The sequence below is a fragment of the Crinia signifera genome, chromosome 3 (genome assembly GCF_055691185.1).
Source record: "Crinia signifera chromosome 3, ASM5569118v1, whole genome shotgun sequence".
NCBI classification, from domain to species: Eukaryota; Metazoa; Chordata; class Amphibia; order Anura; family Myobatrachidae; genus Crinia; species Crinia signifera.
The window spans coordinates 268,920,643-268,944,290 of NC_139219.1; the positions used below are offsets into that span (position 1 = coordinate 268,920,643).

At 43.5% G+C, this 23,648-nt stretch overlaps 1 protein-coding gene across 2 annotated transcripts; it reads left to right on the forward strand.

Annotated features, from left to right (window-relative positions):
- Nucleotides 1-7,558: 7,558 nt before the first annotated feature.
- On the forward strand, nt 7,559-22,012 carry GYG1 (glycogenin 1). 2 transcript variants are annotated; one of them, XM_083178028.1, is made up of 8 exons: nt 7,559-7,716; nt 14,810-14,945; nt 15,023-15,197; nt 17,041-17,203; nt 18,011-18,137; nt 19,506-19,725; nt 21,060-21,110; nt 21,307-22,012. In XM_083178028.1, the coding sequence occupies exons 1-8, from the start codon at nt 7,620-7,622 to the stop codon at nt 21,475-21,477; spliced, it is 1,140 nt and encodes a 379-aa protein (XP_083034154.1). In that variant the 5' UTR covers nt 7,559-7,619; the 3' UTR covers nt 21,478-22,012. The 2 variants fall into 2 exon arrangements, with proteins under 2 accessions (XP_083034154.1, XP_083034155.1); XM_083178029.1 differs by lacking the exon at nt 21,060-21,110 and having other exon boundaries at nt 7,560-7,716.
- Nucleotides 22,013-23,648: the final 1,636 nt, after the last annotated feature.

A 23,648-nucleotide genomic window follows, 5' to 3' on the forward strand; every position in this document is an offset into this window, starting at 1 on the left:
GCCACAGATAGGGATTTAAAAAGCTTACACAACACCCGTATTATGCCAGCATACAAACGAGGCCGTAATCTAGCAGACCAACTAGTAAAAACAGATGTAGCTAGATTAATGAAGAAAAACACCATGCCAACCCATTTTCTATCGCGACCCAAAGGCTGTTTTAAATGCACAGGGTGTGTGACCTGCAGCTCTATGTTGGCAGGGGATACAATAAATCATCCACATACAGGCCGCAAAATTAAGATCAAACATTCTGTCACTTGCTCTAGCCGCTACATTGTGTACATTCTGTCTTGCCCGTGTGGGCTCTACTATGTAGGCAAGACAGAATGCCAGTTTAAGGAGAGGATGGCTAACCACCGCCTGGCCATCAGACAGGCACTCACGACTGGCCGGAGTGAGCAGCCTGTCGCACGACATTGTGCTGAAAAGAAACACAGTGTAGCAAGCATTAGGTCGAAAATAGTGGACCATGTACCAGTACCATACAGAGGTGGTAATAGAAAAAGAATGCTATTACAGCTGGAGGCAAGGTGGATTCACCTACTGGACACACTCTCTCCTCGAGGGTTAAATGAACAGCATGGAATGTATCACTTTTTATAATAAGAATAACATGAATTTTTCCATAATAAAGGTCAACAGCTGTTCATATATACTGGACATTAAGCGGAACAGTGTCATGCCAGACAAGGGGTATTCAAGATTTATTAATGTAAACTAACTACTTAGCATACTCACAATATGTGTGTTAACAAAGGACCCCCCAGGCAAACACTGTGAAGCTGATATGTCACACTGCAAATGCTTTTTAAATGTATGTTCTTATATTTTTCTTTTTTTATATTATCACTTTATTCACTTTGATGGCAACCTTGTTGCCTCGTAATTCGGCTGTATCAGCCCCTAATTATCACGTTATTTTAGATGTGTAATTTTATAATGTGTATAATGTGTAATTTTTGTGTACCCCCAGGCACCATGGCAACCGCAATCTCCCTGCACAAGTCCAGAGCGAGGCTTGGCTCTAGACCTGGACCGCAGCGTGAGGAGACGCCCGATGACGTCAGAGGGAGTGACTGGACGCTGGGCAGAGTGACAGCCTCCCTAATGGCGCCGGGAATGGAGATACACGCTGGATATAGGCAGAGCTATTGACTGGCAATGGACGGCGCAGGTATGAGGGGCGGGTGACCGCACAGCGTGGGGGGGGTGTTTCTTACTTGGTTGGTGTATTTATATTGTGCACGTGTGTAATGTTATTTGATCCCTGAGGACGGGCTGACTTGGCCCGAAACATGTTGGATTAAACTTGGTTTTCTGCTTTCACAAATCCGAGAGTGCCGCCTGTTCCCTACACCCTATATATATATATATATATATATATATATATATAATTATTATTATTACTATTATTTATATACATTTGGTCTATCTATAATACTTTAACTGACCCGGCATATACTGGGTCACCTAAGTGTCCGTCTCCGTGCTTTGCTCCGCCCCTCTGGAAACCCCCCTCTGAAAATCCTGCGTTTGCCCCTGCAGTCAGCCTAAATCAGACCTGATCACAGGGCAAATGTATTCTCAAAATGGGAAAAACCATGTGCACTGCAGGTGGGGCAAATTTGCAGAGAGAGTTACATTTGGTTGGGGTGTATTCAAACCGAAATCTAAACTGCAGTGTAATAATAATGCAGCAAGTATTTACCCTGTACAGAAACAAAATAACTCATCCAAATCTAACTCTCTGCACATGTAAATTTTGCCCCACATGGTTTTGCCCATTTTGAGAACATATTTGCACCGCAATCAGGTCTGAATTAGGGGCAGTGAACTACCCTCCTGCATTCTGTAGGAGACCCCCTGAAATAGCAGCAATCTCCCTCTGTCCCTCATTAGTCTAGCAATCTCTCTCATTTCACCTAGCCCACATTACACAAAAAAAGGAATGAGAGATATTGAAACATCATTTCCTATCACTTTAGCAAGTACAGTAGCTCTTACTAACTGCTTTGGGGATAATCTACATTTGGATATAAATCATTTAAAAAGATTCCTCTCAGATGTAGCAGTGCACACCCACGCTTCTGGGTGCCACATTCACAATCTCTTTTCACAATATCTCCATATATGAAACTAGACACGCCCTTTGGGTGGAGCATGACACGCCCCCTCAATGGGGCACTGTGCAAACTTCTCCTACCAACTATAATCTCCCTGAAACTACTTTTCAAAAGTAGGCAAGTATGTTCAATAGTTCTGTTCATGCAGCTCAATCCTTACTATATATCCAATGCAGGTCATTGGCTATTTAGCCAAATTGAGGGGTCATTAACGATGTTAGGAAGTTTTGGGAGTTCAAAGGAAATCATTAACAATATTGTTCATAGAGCATATCGCCTAAAGGCCCCCTACACTTGTGCGAGGTATTGCATGATCCTAGTTATGGCTACAGGATACGACAAATCCTTGTGGCAGCCATCGCAATCCCTGGATCCAATTCAATGAGCAGAGGACTGGGCATCGGTTTACAATCGGAAGTAAATCACGTACAATATGACATTTTTCACACGATTTATGGGGCTGATGGGTCGCAATCAAGTGAATATTGCACTATTTTATGGGCACCTTAATGTTTAGCTAGCTTTAAAGCCCCGTACACACTAGCCTACCAGCAGGCCGTCAAACCAAAGCATAAATACTGTCGTCACCAGGTCTGAGCATACACATTGTACATTTTATTAAATTATATCTCTCAGAAGGGCCCTGTAGTGTGTGTGGGGATTTACCATATTACTGGGTACTTACTAAATTCCCCCTTAAAATGTCAATGAATTTGAAAACAAATTCAGGTTAAGCCAAGAAATAAGAGGGTGCATCAATAAGTACCTGTGTTTGAAGACAGGTGTCGTTGCTGAAGAAATGTTGCCGCATCCACCGTACTTTCCCGACTTGGCTCCCTGTGACCTCTATATGTTCCCTTACCTGAAAATGTGGCTCGCTGGAAAAAAAAAGCAATTCATAGAGCAATTCATGCAATTTCGTCGCAACATTTCTGGATGAGGGAGCTGGTGCATTGTCATTGTGGTGGAAAAAAACTAACCTATGAATCAATCTGAAATTTGGTATGGCGTTGTTTGAAAGATGGTAATACACGATAGTAATACCAACTTTCCTCAGCAACGCCCCCTGTCTTTAAATGCAGGTACTTATTGATCCACCCTCGTATATCTCCAAGATTCATACAAACCCACTTTCTTCTCAAGCATTGCCACATCTTTTATGATAGAGGTGTGATGCTATTGGAGTAATTCACCTGCTATATTAGTATGCTGGAAAATTACAGGTATGTACAGTACATGTCAGTCATTTTTAAGTCACATTTTCAGATAACTGGTGATGCAGAAAATGCTTTCGGACACTTTTATGTGTAGTCTCAATATCATAAAAATGTAGCATTACTGGTCTAAGGCTAGTGTCACACAGGTGTAATTTGAACACTTGGGGCCAAATGTAATAGGGTGAGAGTTTCAGAAAGTGAGAGATTTTGGGAGAGTTTCCCCATGTTTTTTAAAGCAGCAATCAATTACACTGCAAAACCAGGTTGATTTTGCCATGTAATTGATTTACATCAATACAGGTGCGATGTATCACAGCAGTGTATGACCATCCGACCCCCCCCCCCCCCTTAAGCCTTCCAGTACATCGCATGCGGTAATTTCACATGTAATGTATCACATGGGACCCTGTTCACTGCCGGATGGGGGTCCGACCTCCAGCTCATGTCCGATGTGCACCGGAACGCGCATCGGACCCAAGTGGTCGTCAAACACCACTGATTTTGGACCATTTCTCGGCCCGATCTGTTGAAACCACAGAGCTCCATTGCAAGAGCAGTTGAAATTGGGTGAAATATGCCCAAATCCGACTAGTTTATAGGCACCGTCCCTTAGATGAACTAATGCCCCTGTTGGCAGACATCAATGAATGGGAAACAGTGGTATATTTACTAAAGTGTGGGTTTATAAAACTGGCAATTTTGCCCATAGTAACCAATCAGATTCTAGCTATAATCTTCTAGAAGGTGCTACATAAATGTGAAGTAGAATCTGATTGGTAAGAAATGCTCTTAGTTTACCTATGGTCACCTACAACCCCTGTCCCACCTAAATCAAAGTAAGGGGTTCTAAGCACAGGTATCCGGTTGATAGGCACAGTCAGTTTCTAGGTAGACAGTCAATAAGTCGACACCACAAGGTCGACATTGGAAAAAGCTCAACACAAGCAAGAAGTCGGCCTGAAAAGGTCGACATGAGTTTTTGAACTTTTTCGTTTTAGTTTTTTTTAGACTTTTTCATACTATAACATCCACATGAACTCTGATTAGGAACGGTAAAGTGTGCTGAGCGCAGCGGAAGCGGAGTGAGGCACCTGACTGGTAGCATGGCGAGCAAAGTGGGCTAAGTGACTGTACATGCTACACAAATTAGGGGTCCATGTTGTCACCAGTCGACATTGACTTTAAAAAGTAATATCTACCTTTTCCTGCGCATGCGCATTTCCACATGTGGTTTGTTAGCCGGGTGCTCGCACACAAGACTGTGGGTGGGGGGTGTGGGGAGGTGGGCCGGGGGTTGCGGCCATGGGTGTTTCCTTGAAAACGCTGGGTGTTCCCATGGCAATTACCCAGTGACGCAGGTGCAGGGGTGGGCAGCTAGACATCCATTTGCAGCCGTGTGAGGGAATTCGGAGTGCTTCGTGTGAACCAGAATAACCCTCATCTTGCGTTTTTGTAGTGGGAAAGTACAGTTTTGCAGCTGGGCCTACCACTGCCACAGATAACAGCCTTATGCAGAGTGCATTGGCAGATTGAATAAGAAAAACTGCAGGTTACCGGTATATTAGAATTCTCAAAGCTCACTAGACAAGACTGTGCTTGAACAGCTGTGTGCCTGCATGTCCCTGTAATAAGGTGTCAGCCTTTGTTCCTGCCCTTGTATAAGAGCATGGGAGTATAATAGTGTGATAAATGCATACTCTTCATAAAGACTAATATCCACATTTATTTATATGCAAGCAGCACAAAAACAGCAGTGGCCCAATTTAACTCTGCACCAGCAGGGGCGGATTGGCCCACCGGGAAATCGGGCCATTTTCCAGTGGGCCGGTCCAGATTTGGCCGCTTTCCTCCCTGGCTGGGCCACCGACCATGCTATCAGGGCCGGCCGACGCTGGAGAGATGACATCATCCTATGGGGAAGATACTTGCGGCCATATTTTGTTTTGGGCAATGCCGCTGCCCATCTTTCTTATCAGGCTGGTCGCTCTTGGGTGGCATCACTATGTCACCCACGACTGAGCGGCCGCCGTGTAACCAGGCTGCACCTGGGGCTGATCGCTCATGTACTTGTGGTGGTGCAGGAAGCGGCCTGGACGGAAGCGGCCTAGTCACTACCATTCCCCAGGGGAATCTAGCACTGCGCATGTGTACAATGTCGGTCTCCGGAATCGGCGACCAGTGGAGACTGCGGGTGTGGGATTAAGAGATCTCTCTCCTGCCACTGGTATACTGTCATTGAGTCAACCCTATGGAGCTCGACATGCATTTGTTTGACCACTGAATGTTGTTAAGGCTTAGGTCGACATCTGAAATAGGTCGACATGGCTTATGTCGACAGAGTCAGAAGGTTGACACAGGCATTATATTGACAATGGGAAGGTCACCGGTCGACAGGTTGACATGAGTTTTTCACGTTTTATAGCCGACATGCGGTATTTCCTTCCCTACCATCCACTATGGCGCAGTGGGAGAATAAAATAGTGTGCCGTGCGCAGCGAGGCACCGCGCCCGAAGCATGGCGAGCAGATGCAGTGCACTTGTCGACATTCAGGACGAATAAAGTGAAAGACTCATGTACACCTTTTGACTGTTGATCTTCCAAATGTCAACCTAATGCTTGTGTCGACCTTCTGACCTTGTCAAGCTTAGCCCTGTCGACCTATTGCAGGTGTTGACCTCAGCACAGTCGACCTTCATGCAGTCAGCCCTATGACCCATCCCCCCTGCCACTATGTCACCATCTGAAGATGGTGTGAACCAGTGTTCCTCAACCTTGGTCCGCAAGGCCCCTAAAGCTGGGTACACACCTACAGATTTTTTTGTTCAATCTGTCTGGTGGGAACAAAAATCTGCTAATGTATGGGAGCATATGACAATTAACTATTTTCTCTCAAATGCTACAAAATGGCCAAAAACGATTGTTTGGATATATTTATTAGATCAAATGGATTTAACCAATTTGTCTGAATAACCATTCTCTGGGGATGCAGTTTAAATCCCGGCGGTCGGGATCCCGGCGTTCAAAATCCCGACGCCGGAATCCCGACACTTTCTCCCCTCGTGGGTGTCCACGACACCCTCGGAGGGAGAATAAATGAGTGTGCCGAGCGTAGCGAGGCACCGGGCCCGCTGTGTGGCGAGCGCAGAGAGCCCGCAAGGGGGGGGGGGGGGGGGGGCGATACACGTCCCCCCCTTGTCAGGATTTCGGCGTTCGGGATTCCTTTGGGATTTTGAACGCCGGGATCCCGACCGCCGGCTTTTCATGCCGAATCCATTTTCTGTTTTCCAGCGTTTGGGAGAAAATTTTTCTCATATGTTTTAGTACAGATGGCTAAATAAAACTAAAGGTGCCCATACACTTGTCCGATATGGGCCGATATCACCTTATCTGGACGGCTTGGCGCGAGAAATCGTCCCAGATTGGATGTGTTTGAATTCCCCTCTGACCTGATGCGCGGTCCTGGCAGAATCGGATCGGAGTGGGGAAGTCGGACGGGCTGCACATTAAAGATATTGGATCAGACCAATCAGTGGCAAACACCCGTGATGTGTGTGTCAGATCTGTAGGGCACACACCTATGTGTAGCAGCGGGGTCAAATAGCACTACAAGCGCACTGCTGCCGCTCCCCGGGATTGCATGCAATAAATTGCATGTGATTTATTAGATGTAAAATTGGCACATCAAGCGCCAAATCGTAAGCGAGCCTCCTGGGGTGCTGCCGGGGGCTCTCAAGGGCAAATGGTCTGAATTGTCCTTAGGACAACTCGGACTAGTATATGGGGGCCTTTACCTAGGTAACTAATTAAAACCCAGTAATTAGTGTTCTGCAGTATTATTCTAAAACCAATAAATTGTGTAGAAACTCCAGTTTCTACATAAATAAATGATATCATACTTCCCAACATGACCTTTACCAGGAGGGACACACTGCTCTGTTTCTGAACTTCCCTTTGAATGAATAACTGCAATCACCTGTGCGGGTCAAGGTAGATGCAAACGCCTTTCTTATCAATTACCCTGAATGGCACAGAATCGTGCATTCAGAGGAAAGTCGAGAAACAGAGCATTGTGTCCCTCCTGGTGAGGGTCATGTTGGGAGGTATGTGTATGGGGAATAAAGCTTGATTAATAGGTGCCTGTATATTTGGGGTCCTGATACGATTGTAAGCACCTGGGACATTATGAGGCGCAGCTGTGCGTGTTATATCCTCCAAGTCCTCAGCGCTGGGGGGCGGGGCCTGGTCACGTGACGGGGCACGTATAAGAGGCAGGCCATGCCGTGTGCCCGGCAGCAGCAGCACAGCTGGTTCATAGGAAGCGGTGTGTCCGGAACAGCTGAGTACGAGGCTCACAACAGCGCAGAGATGGCCGGTAAGTCCCTGGGGTGAGTGGCGGGCGGCAGTGCGGTGTGCACGCTGGGGTGTCATTGCAGGGTAGCGTTTCCCTTCTATCCTCCGCGTCCTGTCCGGGCTCCTCTGCTCCGTTCGGTGCACCCTGTGTTGGGTATGCTAGTGCTGGGGTCACGGTGCCTGACAGGCATATATGAGCAGGGCACTCGCCGCACTGTACGTGCAGCCCGGGACGCTGCCTACCATCCTGTACGTCCCTCTGTATTGGGGCACTGTGCAGCTGCATCAAATGACCTGGCCGAGTATGCACTCAGCATCTGCTCCTGGGTATCTCCTAATCCGTGCACTGTGCAGATCTCCTGATTACTGGAGCATTCTGTAGCAGTAAAGTACTCTCTTGGGGAAGAGGGGGAACCTTCATAGTAATATTACACTAATGTGCACGGCGTGTAGCAGCCCCCCCCCCCCCCATGTGCCAGTACTGAGGTGGCATTTTATTCACTTGTGAAGCCAAAGAGGCTGCTAAAGGCTTGTTGCTTGCTCTGTAGATTTAGACCCTTAGCTGCTGCCTAGACCTGGTCACTGAGAATGGAGACACTTCCCACGTCCGTGAAGGTGTTTCATACATGGGGTTGGTCAGGTGGTATGGGGTCTCTGCAGTCATTTAAACCTTGCACATCTGCCCTGATCAGAGGATACTTCCTTTTAAGCCATGATCAAGATATTGGGTAGAAATGTAAGCTCTGTTCTAAAGACACTCCTTGTCACCGGTGTCCAATGCACAACTTGCCTGAAGCTGCTTCTTTGCATTTTCTGGTGCTAGGTTAGTTTCCCAAACATCTGTGTTGAGTCACCCTAGAGCAGGGCTGGGCAACACTGGCCCTCCAGATGTTGAACACATCAGTTTCAGCATGGCCACATAGCAAAACTAATGCAAATTATCCTGGGATGTGTAGTTCATTAACATCTGGAGGGCCGGTGTTGCCCAGCCCTGGCCTAGAGCAACGGTTCTCAAACTGTGGGTCCTGACCACCTCAGCATGGGGTCATGACTCCATGTTGCTGGCCATCAGACTAATGTGTTTGTTGAGGGGGGACAGGGATAACTAATTAAGTAAACACCCACTGCTTCCCTCTTCTATCCCCCTTTTCCATCCCCTCATTACCCACTGCCTCCCTGTCACAATAGCGGCCACTTCACTGACCACACATGTGGCAGCTATTCTATGGTAACTTGCTGGGGTCCTGTAATAATATTTATTGTCTGACGGGGTCCCAGAGCAAATAGTTTGAGACCCCCTGCCCTAGAGTATCAGAATTGTTTTCATGGCACCAATATGAAAATATTCTTATTGAGATGTACAAAAAAATAATTAAGTATATTGTCTCATCCTTGGTATTTATGTGGTAAGGGACAGGATCATGGTTTTCCAGAACCAGCACTGGATTTACCCATCACAATGACCTAAACTTGGTTACTAATCCCAGGCGCCCCAGGGTGCTATGTCAGTTTGGGAACCATTGTGTTAGGTGATTAAGTCCGTCTCCTGAAGGAGCATAAACATTAATATGGCGGATTGGCCTTATTGAGGCTGTCTCCTGTGGGTACACACCTACAGACTTATCTAGCTGGAAAAAAATGTGGCATGTAATTGGGCATTTCCTAAAATAGCACTAGATCGCTTAGAAAATGCCCCAATATCGCTCTGTGTAGGGGAATATCGATGTGCGGCGCTATCGCACTGCAATTAATATGCTGGATAAATCGAGTTAACTGCTGGGAGTCAGGGCCAGTGTCCTCTGCAGAGAACACTGGCCCTGACAGATCGCTCAGTGGCACACATGGCCCCATAAAATAGCAATTGTTGTTTCTCAAATGTCAGGAAACGGTCATTTTAATAAACTGGTTTATACAAACATACCAGTTTGTCTGAAGGGCTGCTATTGCGTTGTGTTTGTAATTTTTTTGGAAATTCAAAACATTGAACAGATGACTTCAGGTGTACCTAGACTGTAGTCTTGCCTGTTTCAGTAAAAACCCTGCTGCTTAGTACAAATGCCTAAAGGCACATACAAACTAGATCTGAGCTTACAATCTCTCAGAAGGTCCCTTCTGAGCTCTCATTGTTAATACCTTCCATCTGCTGAACATGCAGGTCCATTTTTGGCTATATGGAGAATGGCCTGCATATAGTGGATCCCAGTTGTGTCCCTGTATATAGTTTACCTGAGTTCAGGAGGAAACCTTGCAGATATCGCGCAGAGCCTATTGGCTAGTGTGCATGGGGCTTATGACCAACTATATATTGCATTAGCTGCTCTCTATTATTTATTTACAGGTTCTTATATAGTGCAGTAGATTCCGTTGCGCTTTACAATAGTAGACAGTGATAAAACAAACTGTGTAACAACATACAGACTTGGAGGTAGGAGGGCCCTGCTGCAAGCTTACAATCTATTGGGGGAGATAATTCTTCTGATCAGAAGTGACCTATAAAGTAGTGGAACAAACATTATAGCTACTGGTGTGCACAACATCCTATTGGAACTATTCTTAAAAGAGAGATTTTTTGTTGGGGGGGGGGGGTTCATTACAACCAATGCTAAATTGGTTTGCAGCTTATGATTGGCTTGATGATTATGCAGTTACTCCAGCTGTACAGATTATGCAGATGAAGCTGCCCTGGGGTAATGTGAAGCTGCAGGCTATAATCTGTGCAGTGTATTAAGGCTTGATGGTGTTTATGTGAGGCTGTTTACCTTACCTGGGTGGTAGATTCCTGAGTAGTAGGTATTTCCGGCCATGTGCCAGTATGTTCCTTCCCAGTTGTTGGTCTGACTAATATTGACGTGGCTCCCAGCTATTTTTAGCTCCTCCTTCCATGTAGTTTCTCTGACAGTGTTTATTCCTCATCCATGTGGTCACATTGCTGACAGTTCTTTCCAGGACTACTGTGCAGACATTGCAGTGAGTGCTATTATCTGCACTACAAATAGGTGGTTGAAATATATTGGAGGGTTAAGTGTTCTGACCCCCATAGTTGCCAATGACTTCTGTGACAATACCCCTTTCACACTGCAGCTCTCAAACGGTAAATTGCTATTTAATTTTTTTTGTCTTTTCAAATAGGTTGAACTGCAGTGTGAAAGCTCCAGGTTGCTTTAACCATTTAACAAATACCATTATTTGTTAAACGGTTTAAAAGTCCTACCTGTTTCGGCTGTTTCTTGGCAGTGTGAAAGGCTCTATTTCTGAGGCTTAAAATGTGTTACTTGGGGGTTGAATGTGAATGGTATTACATGCTATTTAAAACATATTTATTATTATTTTTTTAATTTGGCAATGTGAAAGGGGTTTAGTGGCTCAGACCAGTTTTAAATATAATTTTGAAATACCAGGTTTTAAACGTTTAGGCAATGTGAAAGAGTTGGCTGCTGGATGTTACTGTTCTCCAAGCTACATACTGTAAAGCATGTAAGTCTTGCACAATGCTGTTTGGCCTGTGCAATTTGCTCCTTCCCTCTCTGGTGCAGTAATAGTAGTATGATGTACAGTAACCTCAGTGTAGTATTTACTCAAGTGACCCAGATCTGTACAGCAACAGATCTGTTCTAGGGATATGTACCTCTTTGTAAGAGAATGCAGATGTAAGCTTGACACCCAAAATATCTAGGAGATCTTAATAATCCTGCCACAGGAACTATTTACAGGCTGGCATTTAGTGGGTAAGGGCAGGCGATTATTCCTAAACAAGATGTAATGCCATCCTTTCATTCTGGCTTACACTGGGATAAGCCCTGCAGTTGTCTCTTCACTGCTTTCCATGCAGCAACTATTGGTCATAATAGAAGCCTTGTTACTAGTTTTACCTATCTCAGTTTGACAGTCTGCAGCATAACGTGTTTCTGTCTGGACATATTAATCTCTTGCCCTTGGCTCATCTGGCATTTTTTGGGAAGCTATTTCAAATATTTCTGGTATTAACATGGCTTGGGCATATTCTAAATTGTTGCATTGTATCTGTTTTTGGACTTTAAAAAGCTACATTTATTTGAAAATTCAGTTTGACACTCCTCAGCCTGCAGACTCTCAATGAGAAATGCTGGTTATTGGTTAGGCAGGCTCTTGCATCACACGCTAAAGTCATAATTTTATATGGGCTGATACTTATTTGTATGCTGGCTGCTCTAGAGTGGGCATGGGTTTAGTATCCCTTTGGTAGGAATGCAGAGCATTAGTCCGAAGAAGGTGGGTAGTTTTTAGGCAGTAGGAGGGAATTTAAGGTAAAGCTGTGGGGTGGGAGGGTATACCTGGCTGAACCCTGCCGATGTCAGTACTGAACGCCAGCAGGTAATCTGTATCGCCTAGAGTTTCTTTAAATGGCTCAATTGTTCAGAGCTTGGAACAAGCCTTATATAGAGCTGTAGGCAAGACCTCATCAAAAATGTATTGTCATAGCTAATGGCCTGCAACACATTCCAGCCTGATCTTGTCTTACAGGGTTCTCCTATTATCCCTGAACCATTTTTACCAATGTTCTAGCAAAAAATGTTTGGGAGAACCTAATTAAAAATGGGCAAGGCAGGTTCTGGAACTCTGGTCTGCTCTCCCTAGGATTGGGGAAAGTTGCTCAGTGGGCTGTATGCAAATGATTTTGCACCAACAGCCGCTAGGGGGCCTGCAGTGTAGATCAATTCAGGTGCATCTGGCTGCCAACATTTTAGCTTGCCCTCCTGGGGCTTCTCTCTAGCTAGGACCTGGTTACTGCTAGGATTGATTGCGTTCCCTCCTAATTCCTGATGCACTAAGATCTGTAACAGATATGTCAAACAGGGATGCCATCACACTGAAGCCCAGTACAAATGAAATGTAATGGCCAGTTGGATGCAGTGGCAAAGACCCACAAAACCATTCAGTAGTCCTGACAAATGGCTAATTTAATGTTTACAGGCTGTCTTAATGTTAGAATTCTAAAATGTTTAGGTGTAAACGATAATGCTGTGAGTCCTGTTAAATAAGCTGTTTAGCAGGTAAAACCCCTTACAGTGACAGTACTCATCAAAATAAAATGAAGCTGCCATCCTTTGCTTTATTTGTGGTCTTCACAATGGCAGTCATGCTTCTAATGGCAGTCATGGTTTGAGCCATGTCATGAAGTAGGTGGAGGGGGATACAAAGGGGTGCATACATAATGGTAGGAGTTTACAGCTGGCATCTATACCTGCAGGCAACTTTTGTGCCCAGGTCACTGGCATTTGTATTGCCTCATACTGGTTCTAGTCATTTGTTTCTGTGATGTATCGTTCACAAAGCACACATGTGAACGGCCAATATACAACTACAGTATTGGCTCTGTCTCCATCTTAACCCATAGGTTGTGTTTATAATAAAGTGCTGCTCATGTCTAGCTAACATACAAATAAGCTTGATCAGAACTTTTTGGTAAAGACACTTACAGGTGTGGCTTGCTGTAGTTGGCTGATATAACAGATCTGCAGTGTTAATGAGACGTGAATTAAGGCACTGGTTATCCTTCTGAGAGGATGAAGGGGCAGTTTTTGATCTCTTGCTTCTAGTTACTTCAATTTTACACTCTTGGCAACCTGAAGGTCTAGGAATGTGGAGGTGAACAAGTCTGCAGTGTCTGTACAGCGTGCTTCTGTCTACAAGAGTGTTCTTTCCTCACATGTTTTGCTCTCTACATTTGGGAGTGTATATAAGCAACCAATGGCATGCTTGGATAACAAGGATCTTGTTTGTGGACATAAGTATAATGGCCAATACAGGTTGAGTATCCCTTATCCAAATTATTCCAGAGACCATACATTCCAGAAAGTGAGAAAAAATTATATATATTAAAAAAAAAAGCATTACTGAGGATATAACTGGCACAAAATATGTGCAAGAAAATGATTGTTTTGCATTCAGTGCCTGAGATTGTATGTTTTGAAACCTTGTTATGCACAAATAAAATATTTGTGTATTTCATGTTTGTTATATGGCATAAATGCAAGATACCTTAGGCTAAATAATTAAAATATAAAAATATTCTGGAATAATCAGTTATCCAAAATTCTTCTAGTATGTATATGGGATACTCAACCTGTAGATCACTTTTATGTTCGCTTAAGACACCTCCAACATTACTGTGGCTTTCTGTAAGCTACAACTTTATATTGTATATGGCAAGTGTGATACTGAGTAGTGTATGATCTGCCCTGCCACAGTGCAGGGCTGCTAGGGGTCAATGGTGGAGGGGGATAGGGGGAGGGAGATGACTACTTAGTCCATTCTCTTTACCTGCTGCCTCATTTCCTGACCCTCCCTGCCATCCTCACTTCTTACCTCAGGTCTCCTTACCTGCACTTATGTCACCTGTCTCCCCCTCCTTATAGATTGTAAGCTCCTTAGAGCAGGGCCCTCTTCCCTGCTGTTCTCACAGCACCCTTCTTGCATTTCAACTACTGCTCTCTTACTCGCCTACAATCTATATCTGCATCTCTTCTCACTCACACTCACTATCTCAGCTGTATTGTGTACTAAGGTTTGTATTAATTGTGCTGTTTTTGATCTTCTGTCACTATGTCTAGTTCTGTTTACCCTGTACTGTTCTATCTGTACTTTGCTGCATACCACTTGTGGTGCCTCATAAATAAAAAATACATTAATAATGCCATAACTCCTGGTTATTTGGCAGTTATACAAAAGCTAGCTTACAATATGTCATAGCCCTGTATAGGTTTAGTGCCCCACAGGAAGAACTCTGCTTGTACAACTTTTGCCATGCCTTATGCTGTGTACACACAGTACAATCCAGCATGAGATTTTGACTATATAGTCAAAATTGCATGCAGATCTCACAGGTTTTTACCTTGCGCTCCCATGGCAGCACAAATCGAAACCCATATAGACAGGCCAGCAATGACTATAGTGCGGATTGTATGTATAAAAAAAAAAAAAAAAGTATTTAGCAAAGATTGTATAGCAGTCAAATAGCAAGGGAATCTCCCCATGTGTACACACCATTAGCTAGATGGATAATGTTGGAGATGCCCAGTTATCTGTTAATGTCTATTGACTTCTTTATATCTAAAACTGTTCTGTCTTATTAATAGATCACTCCTTTGTTACCCTTGCCACAAATGATACCTATGTGAAAGGAGCACTAGTATTAGGATCGTCTCTGCGGAAACACAATACTACAAAAAAGCTGTCTGTGCTCATTACTCCTCAGGTCTCGGACTCTATGAGGTGAGTGATACTGATCAGTACTGCTGATGGCAGAGAAGAGCTGCTGACATCCACTTACTCTGATATTCTTTCTACAGAAAAGTACTGGACAAAGTGTATGATAATGTCCGCGTGGTAGATGTCTTGGACAGTGAGGACTCGGCACACCTGGCTTTAATGGAGAGACCTGAACTTGGTGTTACATTGACAAAAATTCATTGTTGGACGTTGACGGAATACACTAAATGTGTTTTCATGGATGCAGATACTATGGTAATATACACCAAATACCTCAAATGGTTCCAGTTGAGCTCATTTGCACTCACAAAGCTGTGTCCTATTCCAGTAGGAGTCTGAGCAGAGTACTCCTTACCTGTCAGAGGGAGAGGTATTGCAATGTAATAGAACTGGTCAGACATCAGTGGGATAAGACTGCCCATCTCATGCTTCATGTACTAAAAGCTCAGTGATTTAACCCTGCTGCACATATGTATAAGTCATTATGGCTATTGTACAAACTAGCCACTATATATGGCACAATACCACTCCAATAAGAGTACATGACAGCAACTTGTGTAATACAAGAGTTGCATAATGCAGTCATCCTTCAAGTGCCTCCCCTACAGTTAGTCTTCAATACTTTTAATCTTGCACAGATGGCTTGGGTCTGAAGCTGGGTACACATATGTACAATTTCCTTTTTCTTGCGACCGTTCGATCGACCGAATACACGTTCGGCCGTCCAAAACATACGACCGTTCTGCGCGTACACATATGTACAATTTTGCTTGAGACGTCCGATGTACTCCCGTCCAAACAATCGCAAGAAGTATATGAGAGACCCTGTAACCCTTTGCCTGCTGTTTTAACTAATGTGTGTTTAATGTCTCACTGCCCCACACTTTAGAGGCATCACTTTAAGACATTAATCAATGTTGAAGTTTTAATAGTGTGTTATGGTGCCCTAAAAAAAGAGCTTCCAGCCCACTCTATTAAAACTTCAACATTGATTAATGTCTTAAAGTGATGCCTTTAAAGTGTGGGGCAGTGAGACATTAAACACACATTAGTTAAAACAGCAGGCAAAGGGTTACAGGGTCTCTCATAATGCAGCATACCACCGTGCTTTGTCAAACTGTCAAGCATATCGATCGAACGTGCGTACACACTTCACTTTTGTTCCGATATGGAGCCGTCCTGTCGGATGAAATATTAAGCAGCAAAGAACCTTCGACCGACCGACCGTGGACGGCCAAGAGCGTTTTTGGCCGTTTATCGGTCGCACAGCAGCAATTGGGACAGCGTACACACCTATACAATCGAACGGCCGTTTGCCCCCAGATTGGAAGAACGGCCCGACGATTGTATATATGTGTACCCAGCTTGACTCTGAAGCCATCATTATTTTGAGGATTCTACAGTCTTTACATGTGATTTTGTCTCCAACGGACAAGCGCCTATTTGTTAACAGGCTGCCTATGGTGTATGTAGGAGCACTAATACTCCAGTCTCTGGTAGTGATCAATGTGTTTTGTGTTTTTATTCAATCAGGATAAATTTTGTATAATTATTCCCATAGTCAAGATAAAATGACAGTTTAAGTCTCAACTTTTTTAAACAGACTTTTATGCTCTCCATAAATCAGAACCACCTGCTCACAATCATGATTGTGTTCAGATATCCCTTTTAACTCCCCAGCAGTCATGAATTGGTTGCTTATGGATACCATGTGGACACAATTAATTGTATTATCCAGCTGTTGCATGCAACTGCATCTTATAATCCATTGTATGCACCTCAACTGTCACTCAAATGACTCAGTTGAGCTGCATGTGCTTAAAAGCGCATGTAATCTGCTTCCAATCATGACAGATCAGATATGCAGCATATTTGATCATAGGACCAACCGTTTGTCTCACAGGACAATGCATTGCATGATTGTGTGCATTCCGTTGCGTTCTGGTGTATGGGGGGCCTTAACAGCGCAGTCATGCTTTCCTGGCATAGGAGCCAAGAGACTGCTATCCTAATATAAATTGGTGATTGTTACCAATGCCTACTACTACATCACACTGTTCTGTATGTGGCTCATTAGAGATTGTATCTCAAACTGCAGGTTCTGGCAAACGTTGATGAGCTATTTGAGCGGGAAGAGCTCTCTGCGGCACCAGACCCAGGATGGCCCGACTGCTTTAACTCCGGAGTGTTTGTATATTGCCCATCCACTGAAACCTATAACCAGCTGTTACAGATGGCTACAGAGAAAGGCAGCTTTGACGGTAAGTGTAGGCTTTGGCGCACTATAGCTGACTTGCTAATTTTTACATTTTATGCTTCTCCTTCAAATTCACTTTGAAAGCTTTTTGAACTAATTCAGTCCACTTATTGGGAGGGGCAGATTGTGGCTGCTGTGAATTCTTTCACATAGCTTTAACAATTGCTGATGGCAACTTATTCTGACAGATGCCTCTCTAGCTAGACTTAGTCTGAACAGTGCAGCTGTCTGGGTTTTTTCTTGGCTATATTCTCATTAAAGTTGTCCAATCTTCTAGTGCATGGTATAGCTTGCAATTCTAAAAGTTTAGCAGTGTTATAATCACGCTAAAGACACAATCTTGAGATATATATATATATATATATATATATTTCGTTTTTATTTAGTTTCTCAATGAAAACTAGTACTTAAGGTGCCCATACATGGTGCAATGCACGCTCCCACACTCATCCCGTTGCATGTACACTTTTGAACTAGCTTCAGATCTCAAGGTGATTTAGTCTAATGCATACTTATTGTAATATGTATGGGCACCTTCACATACCTCCAACCTCATTGGACTAATACAAACTCCTAGCTTGATGTAAGCGGTGTAGAACTAGCATAAAAGGCACCTTTCTTCAAATGTGGTGGAAGATATAAGGGCCTCTTCATATTGCATATACCTAGTTTATTTTGGAACACTGCCAGCATTTTACGAATCTCAAACGCCTATCTTGTACATTATATATTTACCTGTCTTGGTTGCTGTAATTCACTGGTCTCTAAAGGAGAAAAAAAAAAGCCTTTAAGAAACTTTATTTGTCTTCAGGTGGAGACCAAGGCTTGCTGAACAGCTTCTTCAGTACCTGGGCTACAAGGGATATAAACAAGCATCTACCCTTTATTTACAACTTGAGCTCTATATCTATATACTCCTATCTACCAGCATTTAAGGCGTAAGTACACAGTTTTTCTTATGCATGTGACATAACAGATGTTGAATTTGTCACTAGGAGATTGGTAACTGTACCAGACAGGACATACTGGTCACATGAAAATTCCTCCTACGCTCACAACATAGTTATTCGGGCTTATTACAACTGCTAACAGAAGCACGACTGAACTTGGCTTCTAATCAACTTGTGGTTGCATTGGGCTTTCCCAGGAAGGCTATAAATACATCTGAACTGCAGTAGCTGCTTAGAAGATGTCTAGTAGGGCCCACTGTCCTGAAGTGACAGTTGCTAACAATGCAGTGGTGCAGGGAATCTGGGTTTTAAATTGCCAGGAACATAAGATACTAATGTAAGTAGATTCCTGCACTGAATGACATGACACAGGCTTGGAGAGTACCTATGACCTCTTACTGGCCAGATACAGGCCATCTAATCTAGACCCGTCTTGCTGCACTTGAAACATAAATGCTTACATTCCTACTTGGTTTCTTGCAAGTGCAAAACTGTCTGTGCTTAATCTACTAAATATGAGTTTGGCCAAAATTTTCTACAGATCCCCCATCCCCCCCCCCCCCTCCCCCACTGGGTCAGATCATGCTTATTTACATATTTTACAGCACTCCTAATTTTTAGGATCAAGCTGAGTTTTCATCTAATAGGTTGTGCTGGTCCAGATGAGTAATGGTGTATTTGGGTATCTTTAGTCCAGGAGAAGAGTAGTATTAGGGGTTTGTGTGTTTGTTACAGGAGCTCCTAAAATAATAACAATAATTGTCTGGCTTATTTTGCTGTGTGCCATTGCCGCCATCCACAGCTCTCAATCACAAGTGGCCTAATTGGCTCCGCCTGTAAATCTCTTAAATGGCTGGGTGACCTGGATTACATGAATGATTTGAGAATCTCTGATCTATTGGGGATGTGAGTTGCAATATTCCTTGCTAATTCCCCAGTGAACTGCAATATTCCTTGCTAATTCCCCCAGTGAACTGCGGTTTAACAATGTAAGTGGCAGAAAGTGATTGCAGAGCTGAAGATACTGTCCCTTGTACAAGGGACACTTGTACCCCTTTCAGACATATGCAAAAATCCCAGGATTTTTTTCGCATGACCACGCGGCAACCAAGGACTAGCATATGTCTGAGGGTCTTCCTGGGGTTTCACTCTTGTATCCTGAGCACCTGCAATCAACCCTGGTTGCAAACCCCAGATAGTAATGTCTGAAAGGGGTATTGGTTAGGTTAATGGTAATCAACAACTTAACACTTAAGCTCCTGACAAATGGGGAGCTTCAAATAGTATGTACAGAACACTTTGCAAATATCAACTTCTCCAGACTGAGCTTTCCTCCTTTCATATGATTGCTTACAGGTTTGGAGCAAATGCAAAGGTTGTACACTTCTTGGGTAAAGTGAAGCCATGGAACTACACGTATGACAGTAAAACAAAGACTGTAAAAGGTGATGGACATGATCAAACACTAATTCATCCAGAATACCTCAACCTCTGGTGGGATACCTACACTTCCAGAATTCTATCACTCCTAACAGAACATGGTGTGGTTAAAGATGTATCAACTGGCCTTAAAGCGGTATGTTTACCTACAATGTGTGTCTGAATATAGCTACCGGGGTGGTGTTGCTTTAGAAACCTTATTCTACAGGTTAAACCTGTAGTTTAGTCCTTTCTTCACATTGAATCTCCCTCACCCTTCTCAAATTTAAGGTTTTGCTCCCAACACCCTTCAAAAACCAATGAAAAGCCACAAATGTTTGAACTATTACAGCATGCAGTTACTAAACTTGCTGAGCTTATCTTGGTGTTACCTTTCCTTTAATTGACAATTCAAAGGTGGGAATCTGAATGAGATGGCTAGTAGGTCTCTGAAGCAACTTATGTAATACAAGTGTTCTGGAGGCCATATTAAAACTGGCTTATAATCTGCCCATTGCACTAAAGTCCTGCAATTGGGATGTGTAAAGTTGAAATCATGCTACATCTTGAACTAATGCATGCCTGGAATGGCCGGCTGAGTTGAGGGAAAGATTTAAGTCCAGTTACACTAGTATTCGGGACTCTCAAAGTAGAGAATGTCCTCTCGTCAATGGCTCTCCATATAATACGGTTATGCAGTAGTACAAGTTTACCCGATAACTGCAGTAGCCACTTAAGTACTGATCATGCTTTATGTTGCCACTTGAACAGATGCTAGGATATTACATCTGGAAATCAATGTGCAGGCATTATGTATACTCATGTAAATAAGATGCAATTTCGGTGCTTAAAATTGACAGCACTATTTCCAAATGTGATATAAATGCAGCACTAAACTGTCTCTCTCAAAATGGAGTCTGGAATAGGAACTCTGCCTGGTTGGTTCTCCTTAACTCTTCTCCCCCCCCCCCCCCCCCCCCCCCCTTGACATGGGCCCCATAAGTCTCAAGGACCACTATAGTTTGGTTAAGCTCCTGGAAGGTTTTCTGCAGTTAGGATCCTGTGTATGGCACTTTGTCACAGTAGTACCAATAAAATCTAATGGCTTTTAATTGACTCAAACGACTTAAAAGGTGTTAAATGAGACTTTATCTATTGGATTAAAACATTTCGCTATCCCTAATAAGTGGCTTTTTTATTTATTGGAGTTATACAAATTTCAGCACATAATTACAGTAGCCTATAGCCATACAGAATTGCAAATTGTGGTCTTAAAGCAATCTTTCCAGGCTAAACTACTCTCCATGCAGGAGATGGCATACATGTAATTATGGCTTTTTTCTAAATGGGGTATTGCAGGGTTCACTGAATCCTGAAGTGACCTAGCTAACCATTGCATGAGCTGTGTTCTTGCAGCAGGTGGTTCCTGAATAGGGTGTCCTTAATCCTCAACCTCTCCTGCTTTTGTTTCTTAACTGTCACTGTTCACAGCTATCGGGCTTGGTCTGTTCACTGGCTTTCTCTTGTCGCTTCTGTAGAGAGGTATGAACAAATTACAATGTAACTTACAATTTGCAGACTCCATTGCAGCTTTTTCTTCAATATTTGCTTGTTGTCTGGTTCCGCTTATGCCTGCTTTGCATGGAAGCGATCATTAGTTTACTAATTTTTTTGAGTTGAGCCTAATCTTGCTGTTGGGATCCTGTATCTAACACTTCCTCCTGCCTGGGTTTTACAGGAGGAAATTACAGAAGCCGTGTCACAGATGTCTATAGCAGCAGTAGCACCACCACCCCCTCCTCTGTCCTCAGAAGAACGCAGGGAGCGATGGGAACAGGGCCAGGTGGATTACATGGGAGAAGACTCTTATGACAACATCAAGAAGAAGCTGGATTCTTTTCTGGAATAGGATTTATCATGCACAAGGAAATAGAAAGACTTTGGTCAAGAGCTGCTTGGCATCTAGGACTGTACAACTACACTGTTTACTAAACTGTTAGGAGCTTTACTAAGCCTCAGTTGGTGGCTTCTTGCACTCGTGAGTGGGAAATGTAAATTAGGCATCTTTTGTTACATGCCCAGTTCTGTGCCATTATCCACACTTTAGACTAACCAGGTGTATGTTCACTCATTTTAAGGGAACTGCTTAGGACTCTGCTGCAAGATGCACTTAACTGGTACCTGGTAAATTGAAGACCAATGCCAACAAGGTAGAACTACTCTCACTGTTCATGGTCTATGTGAAAATGCCTAACAACCAAATTATTCCATTCCCTCTTCAGATGTTTGCATGATTAAGCAGTTTCTGTTCTCAGAAACTCATGTGAACTCAATTGCACCTTAAACTGGGAATGATTTCTGTCCAGCTCAGTACCCAGAGCTTATGTAATGCTTCCTACAACCCAACTGTAATGTGGCACTTCAAATAAACTGGTTTAAGTTCAGTAGCGGATTACTACTTTATTTTTTTCCTTTTACTGTGCTACATGGGTAGATTCCTTCAAACCCCCCACCCTTTGTGTATATATACTAACTTGTAAGACCAAAGATGTTGTGTAGCTTTTCTGAAAACAGCTTATAGGTTACAGTTTAATAGAGGTGCTATACTCCAATAGTTGTATCTAGTCAAAATATGGCCCACGTTCCTGATCAAAGCTACAGCATGTTCTAATTTAAGATTAGACCAGAGCTTCCCAACCAGTCCTCAAGTAGGGATGGCCATCGATGATTCAAAATCATTGATGGTTCATGGCCCATGTCAAATACTTTTGCCATCAATGGGGAGAACTAGATGGTTTCCCTCCATTGATGGAACAGCAAAACTATTTAGTTTTTCTTCAAAGTCCCGGGACAAAGAGCATAGCCCCGCCCCTGTGTTTTGATTGGCCCAAAGGCCAATCAAACACATTGTATGACAATCGATATGTAAAAATATTGTCGTCCACTACATAGTTAAGCACTATCAAAGGCCAGTTGCAGAATGGCCATCCCTATTCTCAAGGCACACTAATAGTCAGTCTAAGGGTAGCCATACTGAGCGCAGGTGACATAAGTACCTTTTACAGTTATTTTGCTTCGATAACTTCAAGCGTTTCCCAGCCTCGATATAGAATTAAGCATACACTAAATCTGGTAGGTCTCAGTCATTGGCTCCCATGGGTTACCAGACAGTTTCCACACTGGAAAAAAAACAGACCAAGAGGTATATAACTAAACTGCTGTCTGGTCAGAAAGACCTCAGTTCCAACCTATTTAATAAAGGCTTTAAAAAAAAAAAATAATAACCCTGACCAGTCAATGTTTCCACCTGCTGTAAACCATCTGGAATAGCTGAGGATTCATGTACTTTTGGTCAAACGCTGCCACATCAGGGTTTGGCCCAGTTTCCAACAATCTGAATCCAACTTGGTGAGGAGGGAAGCTGGCTTGGTGAGTTAAGGCAGGGAGGACTGTGCTAGGTGAGCAGCAGCTGATCCAGCACACCAATTTGCTGTTACAGCATGGTGAGCAATAGTGGCCAAATTTGGGGTTTGGCCACATTGAATAGAGCTTGTGGGATCCATTTTGACAAATGCATGTCGACATGGATCTCCCCCCAAAAGTCTTCTGATAACATTCGAGAGTGGACACTTGCTCCCATGTTATCACTTCTTCAAACAAGACTGCATGGGTCTCCCGTATTGTCTAGTGTATTTCCTACATTAGACAAATGGGAAACTCCATTAGTGAGGGTACGAAGAGGTGCTGGAGTAAGGTAACTATGTAGGCAGGACAAAATCACAGGATGCAGAAGCTCCCAGGACACCTAGATCTGATACTATAAAGAAAGGTTTTGTCAGTTGCACAGGAGATGGAGATTCATATGTATGGAATGGACCCTCCTCTTATATTCAATTGGTGTTGAAAATGTGAGGGTGTACTACCACAGACACTGGCAAAATGTAGTTATTTTGGGGGGGACAGAAGAGTCTTTTGCCGGTGCACCCAAACAAATTAGACCACCCCTTTTAAAAATACTACCCAGGAATTACACAGTATTTTGACTGCCATGTCATTTTCCCAGGTGCAGTCTGCACCCTT